This window comes from Trichechus manatus, unplaced genomic scaffold, assembly GCF_000243295.1.
Source record: "Trichechus manatus latirostris isolate Lorelei unplaced genomic scaffold, TriManLat1.0 scaffold00015, whole genome shotgun sequence".
Lineage (NCBI taxonomy): Eukaryota > Metazoa > Chordata > Mammalia > Sirenia > Trichechidae > Trichechus > Trichechus manatus.
The window spans coordinates 20301369-20320002 of record NW_004443951.1 but is presented as its reverse complement, the minus strand read 5'-3'; the positions used below and the strand labels follow the sequence as shown (position 1 = coordinate 20320002).

The following is an 18634-nucleotide window of genomic DNA, read 5'->3' as shown; positions in this document are numbered from 1 at the left end:
ATTCCCTGGGTGGTGTAAATGGTTAACGCTCTTGGCTGCTAACCAAAAGTTTGGAGGTTTGAGTCTACCCAGAGGCACCTCAGAAGAAAGGACTGGCAATCTACTTCTGAAAAATCAGCTACTTAAAACTCTATGGAATGTAGTTCTACTCTGACACATGTTGGGTAGCCATGAGTTAGAACTGACTCAATGGCAACTGGTTTATGTATGAACTATACATTTTTTAAAGTACTCTTGTATCCTCAAATGTGTTGTACACAATGCAGACTGCTAGCTCATTCAGGTATTGACAAATTACCTTTTTTTTTTTGTGTGTGTGGACCTTGGAATGAAAGAGCCCTAGTGGCACAGTTGTTAAGAGCTTGGCTGCTAACTAAAGGTTGGCAGTTCGAATCCACCAGCTACTCCTTGGAAACTCTGTGGGGCAGTTCTACTCTATCCTACAGGGTCGCTATGAGTCAGAATCGACTCAAAGGCCATAAGTTTGTTTTGGTTTGGGATAAAGCTCACCAGTCATTTCTGAGCAGTTATTCAAGTTTATTGTAAATGTGTCACTGATTGGGAAAGATGCAAACCAACAATGTTTTCATTTTATTTTTTAAAATTCAAGGGTGCACATGTTGGGCAAATTTGTTTAGTTGGATTCACCATAACTTATTTTTTATGAATTATGATTTTCTTGCTATTAGTAGCCAAGACAAAATACAGAAATGTATTGAAAAGTACTGAATGCTGAGGCCAATGTCAGACTTTAAGTATTCATCCTTAGTCTTGGATGTCAAATTGTCACAGCCACAGTTGTCTTTATTAAGTTTTTTAAATGATAAGTAAATGTTAGATATCTGAAAGTGTACATTATCTGTATTTTAAATATTGATATTCTGGGTAGGATTTCAGTTAAAGAAAACAAGTTTGAAAATGTCTACTTTGCAGGTGTTGGAGACCTGGGCTGCCTCCTTGCTGTTCCCTCCCCAGTTCAATCTCAGGCCCTCCCGCAACGTTTCCACCCACACCACCCTCCCAAGGCTCCTCATTCCCTGCTGGCCTGGAAATTCTTAATGGACAACTCATCACTCTAGAGGGAAGACACAGCCTAAGGAGAACTAGGACAGAAGTAGGTCCTCAAACCAGGAAGAAAAAGTCTCCAAGTCCCAAGCTCTCACGGAGCTCCGGCCCTTTTTCCAGAACCTTGGACAGCAAACAGCCCCACCTCTCCACAGGCGGGAGGAAAACCAAGCTGAGGCTGCATACTCACCCTTCTTGGTGGCTTCAAAGCTGTCATGGAAGTGGATCCTCTGGATGTCGTAGGTCAAGGTTGTGTTGGGCAGCAGAGTCCTGTTCCTGTTGATGATGTTGGCAGAAAATCGAAAGGCGTGCTCCTCCGCATTCATGACCTGGGCATTGGGGCCATCAGCATACTCAAAGATTCCTCCTGCAGGAGATAAGAAAAACTGTGTGTGGGGAAGCAGAAGGGGGTGCTCTAACAAAGATGCTTAGCTCAGAAGGTTTTATGGGCAAGGTTTCTCCCCCTAAATGTTCAATAATACCCTAGATAATTCTCATACATAGAAATTGTGCTGGAGCATAGGAAATATGAAAATCTGCCTAGTTCTTTTCACTCAACTATCAAATTCCTGATAACCGGGCCTGACAAGGATGGTCCCCCCAAACAGAATTACCAGCTTATTAATATTGCCGTGAAAATTTTCAATAGAGTGCTGGCAAATGGAATCTACCAGAATGTTACAAGGATAACATACCATGACCATGTAGCATTTTATTCCAGGAATGTAAGGGTGGTTCAAAATAAAGAAATCTATGAATATCATTCCATCACATGTTCAAAGGAGAAAAAAAAATATGATAAACTTGCAAAATTCAGAAAGGAATTTGATAAAATCCAATTTCTACCACTGTTAAGAATGTTTAATAAAACAGCACCAGAAAAGATACTTCCTTGAAGCATCTTTAGCTCAAATCAACCTCCAATATTATCCTAATGGTGAAACACAAGAGGCATTCCCATGAAAGAGCAAAACAAAAAAACAAAAAAAACAACGGGAAGGGGGTAAAAATTCACACACTGCTAACCACTGAAATAAGAAAGAAAAAAGAATTAAGAGGTACAACTATTGGAAAGACAAAATTCTTATTTGCAAATGATATAAATGCCTCTTTCAAACCCTTAAGATAATCTTCTAAACATGAAAACTAGTCAGAGCTAATAAGGGAGTCAAGTTAAACGCCGAGTTCACACAAATTAATAATGTTTCTTTATATCAGCAACCACCAGTAAGAAAACTTAATGACACCATGAAAATACTCAATAACTAATAATAAGCCAAATACGAAATGTACAATTCCAGTATTTAAAAATGACAAGAACAAAAACACTTTTAGGGAGATACATAAAAGTAAACTTAAATGTCGTGTTCCTGGATAGTAAGGTTCAATGGTAGAGGTGTCAATTTTCTCCAAATTCATTTTTCAGTTTAGTACAATTCCAATCAGAATCATGGAAGGATACTTCTTTTGCTTGATAAGATGACTTTAAAATGCACCTGGAAGGCTAAACAGGAAATAACAGCCAAGACATGTTCTAAAAAGAAGGATTAGAGGTGATGAGTACTGCCAGATTTAAAAATGTATCAAAAGCCAAGTAATTAAAACCACGTTATGATGGCATATGAAAACACACAGATGGATGGAGCGATATTAAAACAGTCCAGAAGCAGGCTCATGATAAAGGTGGATATTTTCAATCAACAGGTAAAAGATGAATTATTCTTTAATCATGCTGAGATAATTATTCAATTATTTGGGAGAAATCTAAGCTGAATTCGAATCTTAATCCGTACATCAAAAATAAATTCCAGATGGCTGAAAGCTTAAATAGTAATCAAGTAAGGGAAGGAGGAAAGAAAACACAATAAAAGTACCAAAAAAGAAAATACAGATGACTATTATACAATATCTTGGTGGAGGAGATCTTTCTAAGCATTTCAACAAGGGCAGAAACCATAGGAGAAGATTGGTAACATCACAGAAATAATATAAAACTTCCATATATCAAAACGACCATAAACAAAATTAAATGGAAAACGACAAACTTGGAAAAATATTTGTAACATATACGGCAGCATAAAGGTTGCCATTCATATTTTAGAAAAGGCACTTAAAGCTCAGCCAGAAATAAGACAAATATTCCAATAGAAAAATGTGCAAAAGACAAGTGTGGATGTTTCACAAGAGGAAAAAAATAGTACAAATAAAGTATTAACATATGAAGAAATGTGCACCTTTGCTAATAATCAAATAAATGCCACTTAAACAAATATCAATATATCATTTTTTTGCCCACCCAACTGGTAAAGATATAGAATAATTTATAACACCTAGCTGTGGCAAGGGTGTTTGGAAACAGGCATTTGCTTAACTGTTGGTTAAGTGGAAACACACATCTAGCTTCTTGTGATGACAGAAAAAATATCAAAAGACTCAGCATTTCAGTTCCTAGGAATTGACTCCAACAACAATGAACACACATTCTGTATTGCAAGCATGTTACTTACAAAAAGGGAGGGGAGACTACAAAGATCTTAAACATCCAACACCAGAGAAACAGTAAATACACTGCAGTATATCCACATAATAGCAGAAATCTAATGACGTGGCAAGTATCAATGACACATTTTTAAGTGAGAACGAAGGCTGTAAAGCAAGAGGTGCAGTATGGCCCCATCATAGGAGGAGGAGGATGAAGGGTGTATCTGCACTGATGTAAGAACAGAAGGCCTTTAAAAACAATACAAGTGAATAGTCCTGTGCGGTGGATGATGAGTTGTTTTTATTTTGTTCTTTGTGTTTTTCTAGGTTTTCCAAATTTTATGAGTAAACCTTTATTCTTTTTTAAAATTAACTTTACTGAGTTACTATTTACATTTCACAAAATTCACCCTTTTAAGTGTGCAATGATTTTTAGTAAATTTACTGAGTGGTGTGACCATCGCCCCAATCCAGTTTTAGAACCTGTTCGTCATCCCAGTAAGATCCCCCGTGCCCATTTACAATTAATCACTGTTCCTACCCCTGCCCCAGGCAACCACTAATCTATTTTCTGTCTCTAGAGGTTTGCCCTTTCTGGACACTTCAGATAAATGGAATCATGCGCTATGGAGTCTTCTGCATCTGGCTTCTTTCATTTCGCATGATGTTTTTGAGGTTTATCCATGTTGTAGCACGTGTCAGTACTTCATTCCTTATTATTGCTGAATAGTTTTACCTTGTGTGGATATACCATATTTTATTTATCCACTCGCCAGTTGATGGGGATTCGGGTTGCTTTAATTCTTTGAAATTAAAACCAAACCAACCAACCAACCAAACAAAAAACAGTGAATGTGTTAAAAAATGAACAAATACATGCCCCCCTCCCCAGAGTACTATGGCAGGCTTATAATTTGCAACACGGAAGTGTGCATGCATGTGGGTCTATGTGCACATGCATACACACGCTGAGCACGTGCATTAAGAAAAAGACAGAAGAATGCATATCAAAACGTTAAGAAGAGTGTTTTTCTCTGAGTGGTAGGGTTATAGTTGACATTAATTTCCTTCTTTATGTTTTTCTGTATTTTCAAAAAGTTCTGCAGTGAACATGTGTTATATTTCTAATCAGAATAACCATCCTGTGATTGCGTGTACGTGTTTGACGGAAAATAAATGATCAAAATACCATATGACCCAGTAATTTCATTTCTAGGAATATAAATTTAGAAAAAATTGGAGACACAAAAACACATTTACATTTAAGGATATTCTTAACATAATATTGAAAAAAATAGGAATAATTTAATGTCCAAAAGCAGGGTATTAATCAGTAGATTAAAACCCACCCATATGGCAGAACAACTGGTAGGCTTTGACAATCAAGGTATAGGATGACATGATTCTGTGCCCAGGATTGGCTTCAAACTGAGATGGGAGAGGTGGAGGTGAAGGGGGTGCAGATGGGGCAGAGAGGCCATGGGTTGATGGTTGTTGGGAATGAGTGATGGGTGCATGGGGTTCATTATATTATTCTCTCTACCTATATATTCCACCACCTGTCTGTCAGTTTGTTGCACTGTGGGGGCTTGCATGTTGCTGTGATGCTAGAAGCTATGCCACTGGTATTTCAAATACCAGCAGAGTCACCCATGAAACTCAGGTTTCAGCAGAGCTTCCAGGCTAGGGCAGACTAGGAAGAAAGGCCGGGCAATCGACTTCTGAAAATCAGCCAGTGAAGATGCTACAGATCACAACAGAATATTCCAATAGAGTACGCAAGATGAGTTCCTTGGGTTGGAATTCACTCAAAATACACAGTGGTAGCAACAAACAGACTCGAGAACATCATGATTGTGAAGATGGTGCAGGACCGAGCAACATTTTGTTCTGTTGTATACGGGGTCGCCATGAGTCGGAGCTGATCTGATGGAAACTAATAACACCTGTATACTACAGATAGTCTCCAGAATACAACATTCTTGAAAATCATGATACAAACAAGATAAAAAGAAATCACACTATTGCCATCAGAAAAAAGACACAATTGATATTATTTGCAGATGCTTATTATCATTCCCTTAAAAACGCTAGAGAATCAAGTGAAAACCTAGTAGAAATTAAACAAAAAGCTCATCAAACAGCCGGCATACAAATCCAGAGAAACCTATAGCCGTCTCATATATCAGCAATAAAGAGTTAGAAATTATAATAAAAAAAGAGACCCTATGCACAAAAGCAACAAAAAAATAAAATACTTTGCAATAAAGGCACAATTCCTATATCAAGAAAACTACAAAACTTTACTGGGGGACATAAAAGAAGACTTGAATAAACGGGGAGACATAACTTTCTCCCGGAAGGGAAGGCTCAATATTGTAAAGATGTCAGCTCTCCTCGCATTAATTTAGAAATTTAATGCGATTCCAATTAAAATCAAAAAGGACATACCAGAAGGACATACTCCAAAATGTTAACAGAGTTTCTATCTGGAAAGTAAAAAAGTAATGGGTCATTTTTGCTTAGTGGTTCTGTATTTTCCAAATCCTCTGCTTTGACCAAGAGCTTTGGTAATAAAGGGGTAAATTTTGTTTTAAAATGTTGATAAACAATACATAATGATGCAGAAAATTCTCATTGTCCCTCCCCCCAACAAAAGGCTACAAAATAGTATTACAATATAATATCTATTTATTAAGCAATAAAAGCAGATATTTATATTTATAGGAAAAACACTGAAAGTATTTATGCCAAAATGTTACCAGTGAGTATCTCTGGGTAAAGGGCATTTACGGATGATTTTTATCTTGTTCTTTGTGCTTTCTTGATTTTTACAAATTATTTATAATAAATACGTATCATGTTATAATATTAAAACGTTAAAACTTACACAAAAAATTCTGCAAAGAGAGCCTGGGGAGAGGCCTGGTCATTACGGATGAAAAAATTGTCCCTGCCCATCCCAAGAGAAAGTCAAAGGTGGTAGGTCAAAGAGCCATTTGCCTAGGGCTTCACACTTTCTTATGGCATCTCAGACCTTGGCAGATGGGGAGGAGAGGAGAGACAAGGGTGGGGCCATGTCTGGTCACTGAGACCCAAGCCCCAGCGACTACAGCTAAGTCTGAGTATGTCGTTCAGTTCCACAAACACCCACCACTCTCTGCCATGTGCCAGACTGTCACTGGGCTAGCTCAGTGCAAGAAGACATGGATTCCTCAGGATCTCCCTGGCCAAAGAGAGGAGGCTACGGAACACATAACTCATCTAGAGGCAATCGGACTGTGTCTCCTGGGTCAGGGTGCCATTTTGTCTGGAGGGAATTCTCAGAACATCCATCAGAGTATGAGGAAATAATGCTCTGTCTCCGTTGGCAGGTACTAGAGAAAGGTGTTTCCATCTCTTTAATTTAATGTAGTTGGAAGTTAAAAGGTCTGACACTTCCCTGGAGTTCTATTCAACAGAACAGACAAGATCATCAGCCACATAAGCCTGAAAGTATCATCTTCCTTGAAGATGGACATCACTCCTATGACATAGGTCTCCCTGATCCCAACTGCACGGGAGGAAGCAAAGTGGCTCCCAGGGCTGAACAAGGCCTCCTCCCTTCCCCAAAGCAAGTCCTTTGGAGGCATTTGTTTCCCAGGTCTGTGGGAAGAGCTATGCCAATTCACCAACAAACCATAAGCTTACCTGACAGGAGCCCCTCTCAAATTCTGTAGGGGAGGCCCTGACCAAGTGAGCTTATAGCATGGAGAAGGGAGGATGACTGCCATGTTACCTGAGCACAGCAGGTCCAAGAGCAGGATGCTGGACTATGCATGCTCAGTGCCCTTCACATCAGCTCTGCACCTACCCAGAAAGGGCAGCCCTGTGCCTTTCTCCATTGGGAAAGATCATGCTAAAGGTGGAGAGGACAACTGAGCATTCACATTGATTCTCCCGCTTCTGAGGAGGAGAGTGAAGTCCTCTACTTCAAAAAAACGTGTCGACAGGAGAAGCAGGACCCCTCCCCTTCCCATAACATGCAAAAGTAAATTTGAGAGAGCATCAGGGTGCAGCAGACACTGTTGGTGCCCCAACCAGATGCCCTTAATGGAGTCCATACACCCATTCACAAGCTGCTGTGAGTGCTGGCTGCCCTGTTCTCTGGACAGTTGACCTCAGTAGAAGGGAGCCACCTTGTCTAGTGTGTGATGCCACACACCTCTGCCCTGGGGGTAGCCTGGGGTAATACTGGGGTTCCAAAGGGTGGTCCCCTTGCCTCAAGGTGGGGACAACTCTGTATACTCAAGGACCCCTCCCCTCCACACTTCACCATGCATCAGGCAAAGGCCAGATTTTACCGGAGGTCACAGTTTTGCCCAGTCCTACTCCCTCTCCTATCTTGCTTTGCTCACTCCCCTACAGGGTTTTCATGAAGAGCATGCTTCCCCTTAATAAGCCGCATGCACCTGAATCCTTGCCTCAGGCTCTGCTTCTAGGGGGCCTGACCTAAGACAGAGGGGGCTGTCAATCCCACTTACCCATCAGTGCCTTTGGAGGAGGGGAAGGGAGCACTGAACCTCATCAGCTGATAACCTGTCAAGGACTCTCCTTCCCTCCCCCTTTCTGGGTCTTCTTGCCCCTTTTCCCTTCCGTGCAGGCATCTTCTGTAGTGCCAATATAGCGATAGTGCTGAGAGCTTCAGCTCAGGTGACGGATCAGCTGGGTTCTAATCCAAGCTCCACCCCATGGAAGGAAGGCTGCTCGGGTTCTGGCTTCTGGAGTTAGCTCTCCGCCCCAGGTGGAGGCAGCTCCCCCTTTCAACTGGCTCCCTCTTCATTCTTTCCCTTCCCATACATGCCTCATGATCGTTATTTAAAGGGGCTAATAAGTAGCTTGACACTGTTGATTAATGCATAATCTTAATCATGATTGCATAGTATAATTGGCATTAATTTGAAGAGCCAGTTCATTATGAAAATAGTTGTCACTGCTTTCGGCTTTAATAAAATGGAGCAGAGACACCAGGGCCGCTGAGGAAATTGGGTGGTGTGTGCGTGTGTGTGTGTGTGTGTGTGTGTGTGTGTGTGTGTGTGATAGGTTCCAGAAGTTGTGAGCAGAGGTGTAGCAGGGGTGCAGCTGGAATATTTTCTTCAAAAAGAATCTTGTGTGGAAGCCCAATGGGTAAAACAATAACAGTAATAATAATAATAGTAGTAGTAATAACAACTAATTATGGGTCAGGAACGATGCTAGCATTTTCCATCCATTTCATCTAATACAACAAGCTGTGCAATCCTGTTAGATAGAAACTATTGCTCCATTTTACACAAGAGAAAACTGAGGCCCAGGCTACTAAGGGGCAGATTCTTTTCTGCAACCAATACCAATGGTGCACTGGAACTGGCTTGTACCAGCTTGCAAGAGTCAGTTGTTAAATTTCCAGGAATTTTGAAAGGCAGATGGCAGCTTGAAATCAGCCATAGTGGAAGTATTTACACCACAGAAATCAGCAGACACCACAAATCAGGTTTTTGGCTTTTTTCCTGGAGAGCCAGTTTACCAGCACACCACTGCCCAAGCCTGCTTCCATCATCTGAGCTCTTGCTGCCACAGCTCCTGAGTAGGCTCTGTAGCTCCCCAGGGCTCCCCTAAGCACAAGATGAAATCCACTGCTCAAGTCTAACCCCTCATCTACCACCAATTGCCACTGAGCCAATTCTGACTCGTGGCAACCCCATGTGTGTCAGAGTAGAACTGCATTCCATGCGGTTTTCAATGGCTGGTTTTTCAGAAGTAGATTGGCAGGCCATTCTTCTGAAGTGCCTCTGGGTGGACCCGAATTGCCAACCTTTTGGTTAGCGGCCAAGTGTCCTAACCATTTGCACCACCTAGGGACTCTCACCCCTCATCTATAGATGGTGAAACTGAGGGCCAGAGGTAGAGGGAGGGACAGAACCAGCTGTGTCCACTGGAACCCACTTCCTTCTTGCTCCGTCCACTATGATATGCTGTTCATATGTTTCCAGAAACATTCTGAATATCCTAAGCACAAATGTCTACATTTTTGAGACTGCTCTTTATATCTCTGGAAATGTGACCAAATGGTGGGATTCCCTCAGCCTCCCAGGTAAGGATGGTGGCCTGCGTCGAGCTACATGGGATCCCAAAAACCAGGGTGAAGGATTTTCACGCCACTGTTGCCCTGTTACACCTCATCATCAAGGCCAAGCGTTCTGGAGGTAGCCCCCTACCCCAGACTTCCTCTGGGCAGATGGCCCTAGAGATTCCCGAAGGGCAGATAGATGCAGAAGGCTGAGTCCCTTGCTTAAGTCATGGACCTCATGGGATGGTCTGGAGTCTGTTGCGATTTCTCTTTCTCTTGGACAACTAACTCTGTTCCCTTGAATTTGGCCCTTGTAAAAGCAGCCTAGCCCGCCTGGTCCTGAGCACCATGAGCACGGGGGATGCAGGTGGGCCTGCAGCACGCTGCCGTCTTTCTGGCAGCCAAGAGACACTTGTGTTCCCAGCACCAGGCCCAGGCACTGTCTCTCCTCCAGGGCCTGAGTCTGCTCATTCTTTTCTAGTCTGCTTTTGTTCTTTCCTAAAGTTTCCAAGGCATCAGAGACTAATTGAGACGCTTATCAGTGAGATTGTTGCTAACAGCCTCTTCCCAGGCCGGCCTCACTGTCTGTTCTGATCAAGGTTCGCTCCTCTCCCTGTCAGGGCCCCTGCAGCTCAGCGCAGCCCATGGGCCTGGAAGAGCCAGGGCTCTGCTCTCTATTGCACCTCGGCCGCCATTCAGGGGCCCTGGGAGAGCCTCCAAACTTGCTTCTTGGGCCTCCCTGGGCCTGTCTCAGCAGGAGGAGGAATCGGGGATGAGGTGGTTTGTAGAGGGTAAGCAGGAGTCCCTGGGTGGAGCAAAGAGTTAAGTGCTAGGCTCCTAGCTGAAAAGTGGTGGTTTGAACCCAGCCAGAGGTGCCGTGAAAGAAAAGCCTGGCAATCTGCTTGCGAAAGATCACAGCCATTAAAATCTTATAAAACCAAAGCAAACCTGCTGCTGTTGAGTCGATTCCTATTCAGACTGACTCCACAGGACAGAGCAGAACTGCCCCATAGGGTTTCCAAGGCTGTAATCTTTACAGAAGCAGACTGCCACATTTTTCTCCCTCGGAGTGGCTGGTGGATTCGAACTGCTGACCTTTCGGTTAGCAGCCAAGGACTCTAACCACTTCACTAGCAGAGCTCGTTCTTGAAAACCCTATATAGCAATTCTACTCTGCACACATGGGATCGCCGTGAGTTGGAGTCAGCTTGATGGCAACTGGTACTGGTACTGGTATGGGGTAAGCAGTACCCAGTGGCAAAAGCCCAAGGACCTTCCGGAGGTTCTGGGAGAGGAAGGAGAGACGTGGAGTATGTGTGTCTCCTCTCTTATTCACTTCCTCATTCATTCATTCCATAAGCAGTCTGTTGGCTGACCTGTGAACAAGGCTTTGTGTTGGGCACTGGATGAGTCAGAGAGAGATAAGACACAACTTCAGCCCTTCAGGAGCTCACAGCTTTGAGAAGGCAATAAAGAGGAGGGGCACAAACACTGGAAGGGCGAAAACTCTCCTTGTGATAAGAATAGACTAGATGGTTGGAGACTCAGAACAGAGCGGATGGCTTCATGGAGGAGGCAGCATTGGACCTGATCAGAGCTGAGCTGTAGAAGGAATACAGTGGCCAGAGGTGGACAGACTGGCCTTGGGTGGATTATCATAGCGTAGTCAAGGTCACTGAACTATGCATGTAGAAATTTTTGAAATGGTGTATCTTGGGCTATGTATATTTTTACTGAAAAAAAAAGGTCGAGAAGGGAGATGGTTGACATGTTGTGGGGTTGTTAACCAATGTCATAAAACAATATGTGTACTACTGGTTCATGAGAAACTATTTGTTCTGTAAGCCTTCACCTGAAGTACAATATAAAAAAAATAAATTGGGGGGTCATCTTTGACGTGGCCCTCTCTCAGACCTCCGCACCCCTCCCTGGATCGAATGGTATGTCTATTTCTAGCTTTCTGAGGAAGCGCCGTATCATTTTCCAAAATGGTTGTATCATTTTTGCATTCCCACCAGCAGTGCATAAGAGTTCCGATCTCCCCGCAGCCCCTCCAACATTTGTTATTTCCAGTGTTTTTGATTCGTGCCAGTAATGCCGGGGTGAGATGGTATCTCATTGTGGTTTTAATTTGCATTTCTCTAATGGCTAGTGATTGCGAGCATTTCCTCATGTGTCTGTTGGCCATTTGAATGTCTTCTTTGGTGAAGTGTCTGCTCATTTCCTTTGCCCATTTTTTAATAGGATTATTTGTCTTTTTGTTGTAGAGGTGTTGGATTTTCTTGTAGATTATGGAGATTAGACTTTTGTCTGACTTGTACTGTCCAAACATTTTTTCCCAGTCTGTAGGTTCTCTTTTGACTCTTTTGGTGAAGTCTTTTGAAGAGCATAGGTGTTCGATTTTTAGAAGATCCCAGTTATCTAGCTTATCTTTTGGGGTTTGTGCGTTGATGGTTATGGTTTGTACCCTGTTAATGCTGTGTATTAAGGCCTGTAGTGTTGGTCCTATTTTTTCTTCTATGAACTTTATAGTTTTAGGCTCTGTATTCAGGTCTTTGATCCATTTTGAAGTAGTTTTTGTATACGGTGTGAGGTATGGGTCCTGTTTCATTTTTTTGCAGATGGATATCCAGTTTTACCAGCACCATTGACCCCAAAATTTGAACAAGGATGAACTCTGGAGCCAGACTGCCTGGGTTTGAATTCTGACTGCACTACCTCCCAGCTGTGTGACCGGGGGCACATCTGCTCTCTGTGCCTGTGTTTGCTTGTCTGAAAACAAGGTACTAATAGCATTTACAACATAGCATTATTTTGAGGGTTAAGTAGCATAAATCAGCTAAAGCACACAACCCAGGCTGTGGCACAGTGTAACCCCTTGATAACAGAAGTTATTCTTATGAGATGACAGGGAGGCTGGGGGCCTTTAACTGAGGTGCAGGGGCATCCAGAGAGGGAGGAGAGGATCCACTCCCGTGGGCCTCCCAGGGGAGGGCCTTCTGACTGAGTTTCTGGGCCTGGTGGCAGTTGTTTTAATTGATCTGGTGATATGCAGAGCTTTGTCTGTACAACTTAGGGACATGCAAGTCCAATACTGCAGAATCAACCGTGTCGGGAGGATGGCTGGAGGCTCTTGCACTGCCCAGAGACCCTGATGAGGAATGGGCTGTCATCAGGCAGATGAGCAGGAGAGGGCTGTGACAGGGCTGCAGAGCAGTGGGAGAATGAGCGTCCTTGCTAGAGGGGCCCAAGGACCAGAGTCCTGGTTTCCCCCTGGGGGTTATCTTCAGACACTGAGATAGGCAGGGCCATCGCCCAGCCCACCTTCACACATCCACTGACCACAGAGGCCAAGCCCCTTAGCCTGGCATTCAAGGCCTTTCCCAGTCCCACCCACCGTCTCTCCAGCCTCAGCTCCCCAGTGGAACCTCCTCGGTCACTGCCTCCATGCCTCCGTCCTCCGCTTGCTGGTGCTCTTCCTCAGCCTGCATTGCCTTGCCTTCTTCTCTGTGTGAAGACCCTTCCCTGCTCATCCTTCCAAACCTGCCTGACATGGTTCTCGTCTGAGCCTTCTGTAGCAGAAACTGCCCTTATTCCCTGTCCCACCCCAGAGGCCACCTGCATACATCTCTGTGCACCCCACCTCCCTGTGTCTCGGCCTGAAGACATTCTCTGGCTGAAGGAGCAGCCCAGCCAGCATGGGACAGCCACATGTGCAGAGAATTAACAGCTCAGGAGCAGCCTCAGCCAGGGAGGCATGGGGGCTGGTGGACAAATACCCCAGCTTCCTTGCCTCCGAGGCATCATTCTCAGGCACGCTCCATAGTTTCTCAAAAGGCCCCAGCAGAATCGAGCCTCAGTTGCCCACCCCAGTAACCCAGTCACGATCAAATCCTTTATTGGTTTTCCTCCCTTACGTGTCTTACTTCTCCCCTCCCTCACCATGCTTCCTAGGGTCACCTTCCAAATAAACAACTCACACCTAAGCTGTGTTGAGAGGCCTATCTTTGGGGGGGGGGGTGTCCCAGCTAAGCACCTTCCCTGACTCCCAATGCTTCCTCTGCAGTATTCTCACACACGTTGTGGCGCATCCTTCAACTGCGATGCTTGGCAGGCTGTGCTATGGTGAGTGTGTGCCCGACTCCCTCCCCATTAGGCTCTGGTCTCCTGGAGGGTGGGACAACCTTAGTCATCCAGGCATCTCTTTCCCTCCTCTGGTGTCTAGCACACTATCTCCCACAGGCACGCCGGGACATGCTTATTAAACAAATGCATATGTAGGTACACGCACACACGCACACACACACACGCATACAATGCATGTACACATATACACACACTCTACTTGTTTTAAGAAGCTACTTTCGGGGGGACCTCATACCATCAAGAAAGCAGTGCCAGGAGCAGAGCGTGTCGTTTGAACCGGGGTCCCTGCACAGAGACGCTCCTAGTCCGGGGGAACACTGATGAGAAGGTCGAGAGAGAGAAAGCCTTCCCCTGGAGCTAACACCCTGAATTTGGACTTTCAGCCTACTTTACTGTGAAGAAATAAATTTCTCTTTGTTAAAACCATCCACTTGTGGTATTTCCGTTAGAGCAGCACTAGATGACTAAGACAGAATTTGGTACCGAGAGAGTGGGGTGCTGCTCTAACAGATACCTAAAATGTGGAAGCGGTTTTAAAACTGTGAATGGATAGAAGTGTTGCAGTGACAGATGACCAGCAGCAGCAGAGAACCTATAGCAGCAGAACCAGGAGGCCAGTCAAAGATGGCGCTGGAGTCGACCCACAGAGCAAGAGAGCTGAATGCCTGTAAGCAGGAGGCTTCCTGGCGGAGTGGGGTGCCTCTGGGCACTTATCGGTGGAGCTAGGCTTGCCGACCCATGGAGCAAGGGAGCTGAGTGCCTGTGTTTAGGAGGCTTCCTGGCAGAGCGGGGTGCCTCCGGGCACTTACCAGTGGAGCTACTGAGCTTTGGAACACTTGCCCCAGCAAGGCAGATGCGGGCGTGAGGCCCGAGGGCCAAGAGGCCATAGGAAGCAGAAGCTGAAGAGACAAGGGACACAAGAAGCCGAGCTGCTTCAGCCTCAAAAGGTATGGGCACGACCTCAGGGGTTTCAAAGGGTGGAGCCATGGCCTCTGGTGTTTCTAAGGGTGGAGTTGTCACTCCGATGGACTAGGAGAATGGTGCGCCTAAAGCTGAGGGAGCAGAGTTGCTGTCCCAGTGGGCCTGGAGGCGGAGCTGAAGCCCAGGGCCGAGGGGCCTCCACTCAAAATCCAGAGACTGTGGCCAGTACCTAGAGTCTGGAGGGCAGGGCTATTGTGTAAATTGTCTCAGAGAACAGAGGATTATTTTCAAAGCCTTGAGGGCTAAAGTAATGTGTTCTGCTAACTTGCTTGGTGCCTGTTATCACTTCTTTTCCTCTGGTTTCTCCCATTTGTAGTGGAAATGTCTAGCTTGTGCCTGTTCTGCCATTGTACATTTGGAAGCAGATAAGTTGTATTCTAGATTTCACAGATGAAGAGGAATTTTTGGATTTTGGACTTGGAGTTAACACTTTTGCTATGATATGATGGGGTGAATATGTTTTCCATGTTGCAAGGATGTGATTTTTTGGGGGCCAAAGGGTGGAATGTCATGGTTTGAATTATGTCCCCCAAAAAATGTGTGCATCAGTTTGGCTAGGCCATGATTCCTGGTACTGTGTGATTTTCCTGTATGTTGTAAACCTGCCTCTATGATGTTAATGAGGGAGGATGGGTGGCAGTTGTGTTAGTCAGGCAGGACCTGATCTACAAGACTGGATTGTGTCCTGAGGCAGTGTCTCGAGATATAAAAGACAGAAGTGAGCAGTGAGACAGGGGGACCTCATACCATCAAGAAAGCAGTGCCAGGAGCAGAGCGCTTCCTTTGGACCGGGGTCCCTGCACAGAGACGCTCCTAGTCTGGGGGAACACTGATGAGAAGGTCGAGAGAGAGAAAGCCTTCCCCTGGAGCTGACGCCCTGAATTTGGAGTTTTAGCCTACTTTACTGTGAAGAAATAAATTTCTGTTTGTTAAAACCATCCACTTGTGGTATTTCTGTTATAGCAGCACTAGATAACTTAGACAGATGTTTACCTCTGTTTTATTGACAAATTATGGATAACTTTGAGAAGAATGGGAATTCCAGAACACTTAATTGTGCTCATGAGGAAACTGTACCTAGACAAGGAGGCAGTTGTTCGAACAGAACAAGGGGATACTGTGTGGTTTAGAGTCAGGAAAAGTGTGCATCAGGGTTCTATCCTTTCACCATACTTATTCAATCTGTATGCTGAGAAAATAATCTGAGAAGCTGGACTATATGAAGAAGAACAGGGTATCAGGATTGGAGGAAGACTCATTAACAACCTGCATTATGCAGATGACACAACCTTGTTTGTTGAAAGAGGACCTGAAGCATTTATTGATGAAGATCAAAGACTACAGCCTTCAGTATGGATTACACACAAAGAACACAAAAATCCTCACAACTGGACCAATAAGCAATATCTTAAAAAGCAGAGAAAAGATTGAAGTTGTCAAAGATTTCATTTTACTTGGATCCACAATCAGCATCCACAGAAGCAGCAGTCAAGAAATCAAATGATGCATTGCTTTGGGCAAATTTGCTGCAAAAGACTTCTTTCAAGTGTTAAAAAGCAAAGATGTCACTTTGAGGACTAAGGTACACCTGATCCAAGTCATGGTGTTTTCAGTCACCTTATATGCATGTGGAAGCAGGACAATGAATAAAGAAGACTGAAGAAGAATTGATGCCTCTGAATTATGGTGCTGGCGAAGAATAATGAATATACCATGAACTACCAAAAGAATGAACAAATCGGTCTTGGAAGAAGTACAACCAGAATGCTCCTTAGAAGCAAGGATGGTGAGACTATGTCTCACATATTTTGGACATGTTATCAGGAAGGCTCAGTCCCTAGAGAAGGACATCATGTTTGGTAAAGTAGAGAGTCAAAAAAAAAAAAAGAGGAAGACCCTCAACAAGATGGATTGACACACTGGCTGCAATGATGGGCTCAAGTGTAAGAGCGATTGTGAGGATGGCACAGGACCAGGAACTGTTTTGTTCTGTTGTACAAAGGGTCGCTAAGAGTGGGAACCGACTTGACAGCACCTAACAACAACATGCTTGTGGTTATGGTCCCATTTGAGAGTGAGCTGTCCCTCACGTTAATGAAGCAGGATTAGGTCATGTTAACGTGGATTAGGGTGGGAAGCAACACCCTTACTCAGGTCACAGCCTGATCTGATGTAAGGGGAGTTTCCCTGAGGTGTGGCCTGCGTCATCTTTTATCTTACAAGAGATAAAAGGAGAGAGAAGCAAGCAGAGAGAGAAGAGCCTGACTACCACCAACAAAGAAGAGCCAGGAGCGGAGCATGTCCTTTGGTCCTAGGTTTCCTGTGCTAAGAACCTCGTAGACTCAGGGGAAGATTGATGCCAAGACACATGTAGATCTCCAAGGAATGCCAGGCCCACAGATGTTGAAAGGAGACAAGGACCTTCCTCCAGAGCTGACAGAGAAAGAAAGCCTTCCCCTAGAGCTAGCGCTCTGAAATTGGACTTCTAGCCTCCTAAACTGTGAGAAAATAAATTTCTGTTTGTTAAAAAAAAAAAAAAGAAGAAGCTACTTTCAGTTCAAGGCTTTGATATTTAAGTGACAGAGCAGAAAACACACAAATATCCTCCAGACGTCTTCAATAAAGATGCTCACGCAGGGAGACACCCAGCTCCTGCAGAGTTTTCAGAGCCTTCCCCTGCACTAATTATCTGTGCCAGATGAGGCACTGAGACTGGGGCAATCTCAGCCAGCACCCTTCCAGGCCCCTGCCCCTTGCACAGAGGGTCAGGGCCCCATGTGCCTGACAATGCGGCTGGGGCTAGAGAGAAAGGGTCTGGTTCTCCCTGGCTGGAGGGTGTCCTACAACCAAACCTAATTATAGTTCTTCTTCCAACCTGGGGCGCCTGCTCCACAGTGGTGCCAGCATTGAGGAGACAGCCCTGCCTCAGCAGCCCCTCCGCCCAGCTGCCCACCCACAGACCCGCCCTGAAGATGTTGGGAGGCTGGTGCTCAGGCCACTCTGGAAATGGGAGTGGGCAGAGAGAGGGTCAAGGGGAGCAGAGCCTGAGAAATTAGTAGAGGAGAACGGAGCCTGTTCTACATTATTACTCCCATCCTCGTCTGTTTTAAATATCAATTGCGATGCAGGTTAAATACTTATTCAGATGCCTTTTAGCTTAAAAGCAAGCTAATTGATCTCTGGAGATCCTGAATGAACAGCGAAGAAACTACACTAATCATAGAATCCACTTCCACTTCTCTGTTTTGTTTTGTGTCTTCTCTGACAATACTGCTGGAGTGACAGGGCCTGGTGGAGTCCAAACACATGGTGTCTTTATTAGGCAGCAACATCAAATGTTACCCCGGCAGAACCAAACGCAGCCAGCACTGTCTGGGACGAGCTCTCCCAGGTCGGGGCTCTCAGAGGCAGGCCTTGAAGATCCAGAAACTATCAGGACTGTTCAAGATTGGCCAGAATCCATTAAAGTAGTCTGGTCCATGGTGTCCCCTTAATATGCTCTCAAGCTCACTCACTCAGCAAAAAAATAAAATAAATAAAACCAGTTGCCATCGACTCGATTACGATTCACAGCAACCCCATGTGTGTCAGCATAGAACAGTGCTCCGTAGGGTTTTCAACGGTTGATTTTTCAGAAGTAGATCACCAGGCCTTTCTTCTGAGATGCCTCTGGGTGGACTCAAACTGTTAGCTTTTTGGTGAGTAGCTGTCTTAGTCATCTAGTGCTGCCATAACAGAAATACCACAAGTGGATGGTTTTAACGAAGAGATGTTTATTTCCTCACAGTTAAAGTAGGCTAAAAGTCCAAATTCAGGGCGTCAGCTCCAGGGGAAGAATTTTTCTCTCTGTTGGCCTTCTTCTCTTCAGTGTTC

The 18634-nt window shown here is 44.6% G+C and overlaps 1 protein-coding gene across 1 annotated transcript in view; it reads right to left on the bottom strand.

Annotated features, from left to right (window-relative positions):
• Window positions 1-18634, bottom strand: part of GRIK3 (glutamate ionotropic receptor kainate type subunit 3) — a 267280-nt gene that overhangs the window by 98885 nt on the left and 149761 nt on the right. Inside the window, exon 2 of the mRNA XM_004371932.1 lies at window positions 1256-1432. Within this exon, the coding sequence (XP_004371989.1) occupies window positions 1256-1432 (177 nt within the window). The remainder of the gene's footprint in view (window positions 1-1255; window positions 1433-18634) is intronic.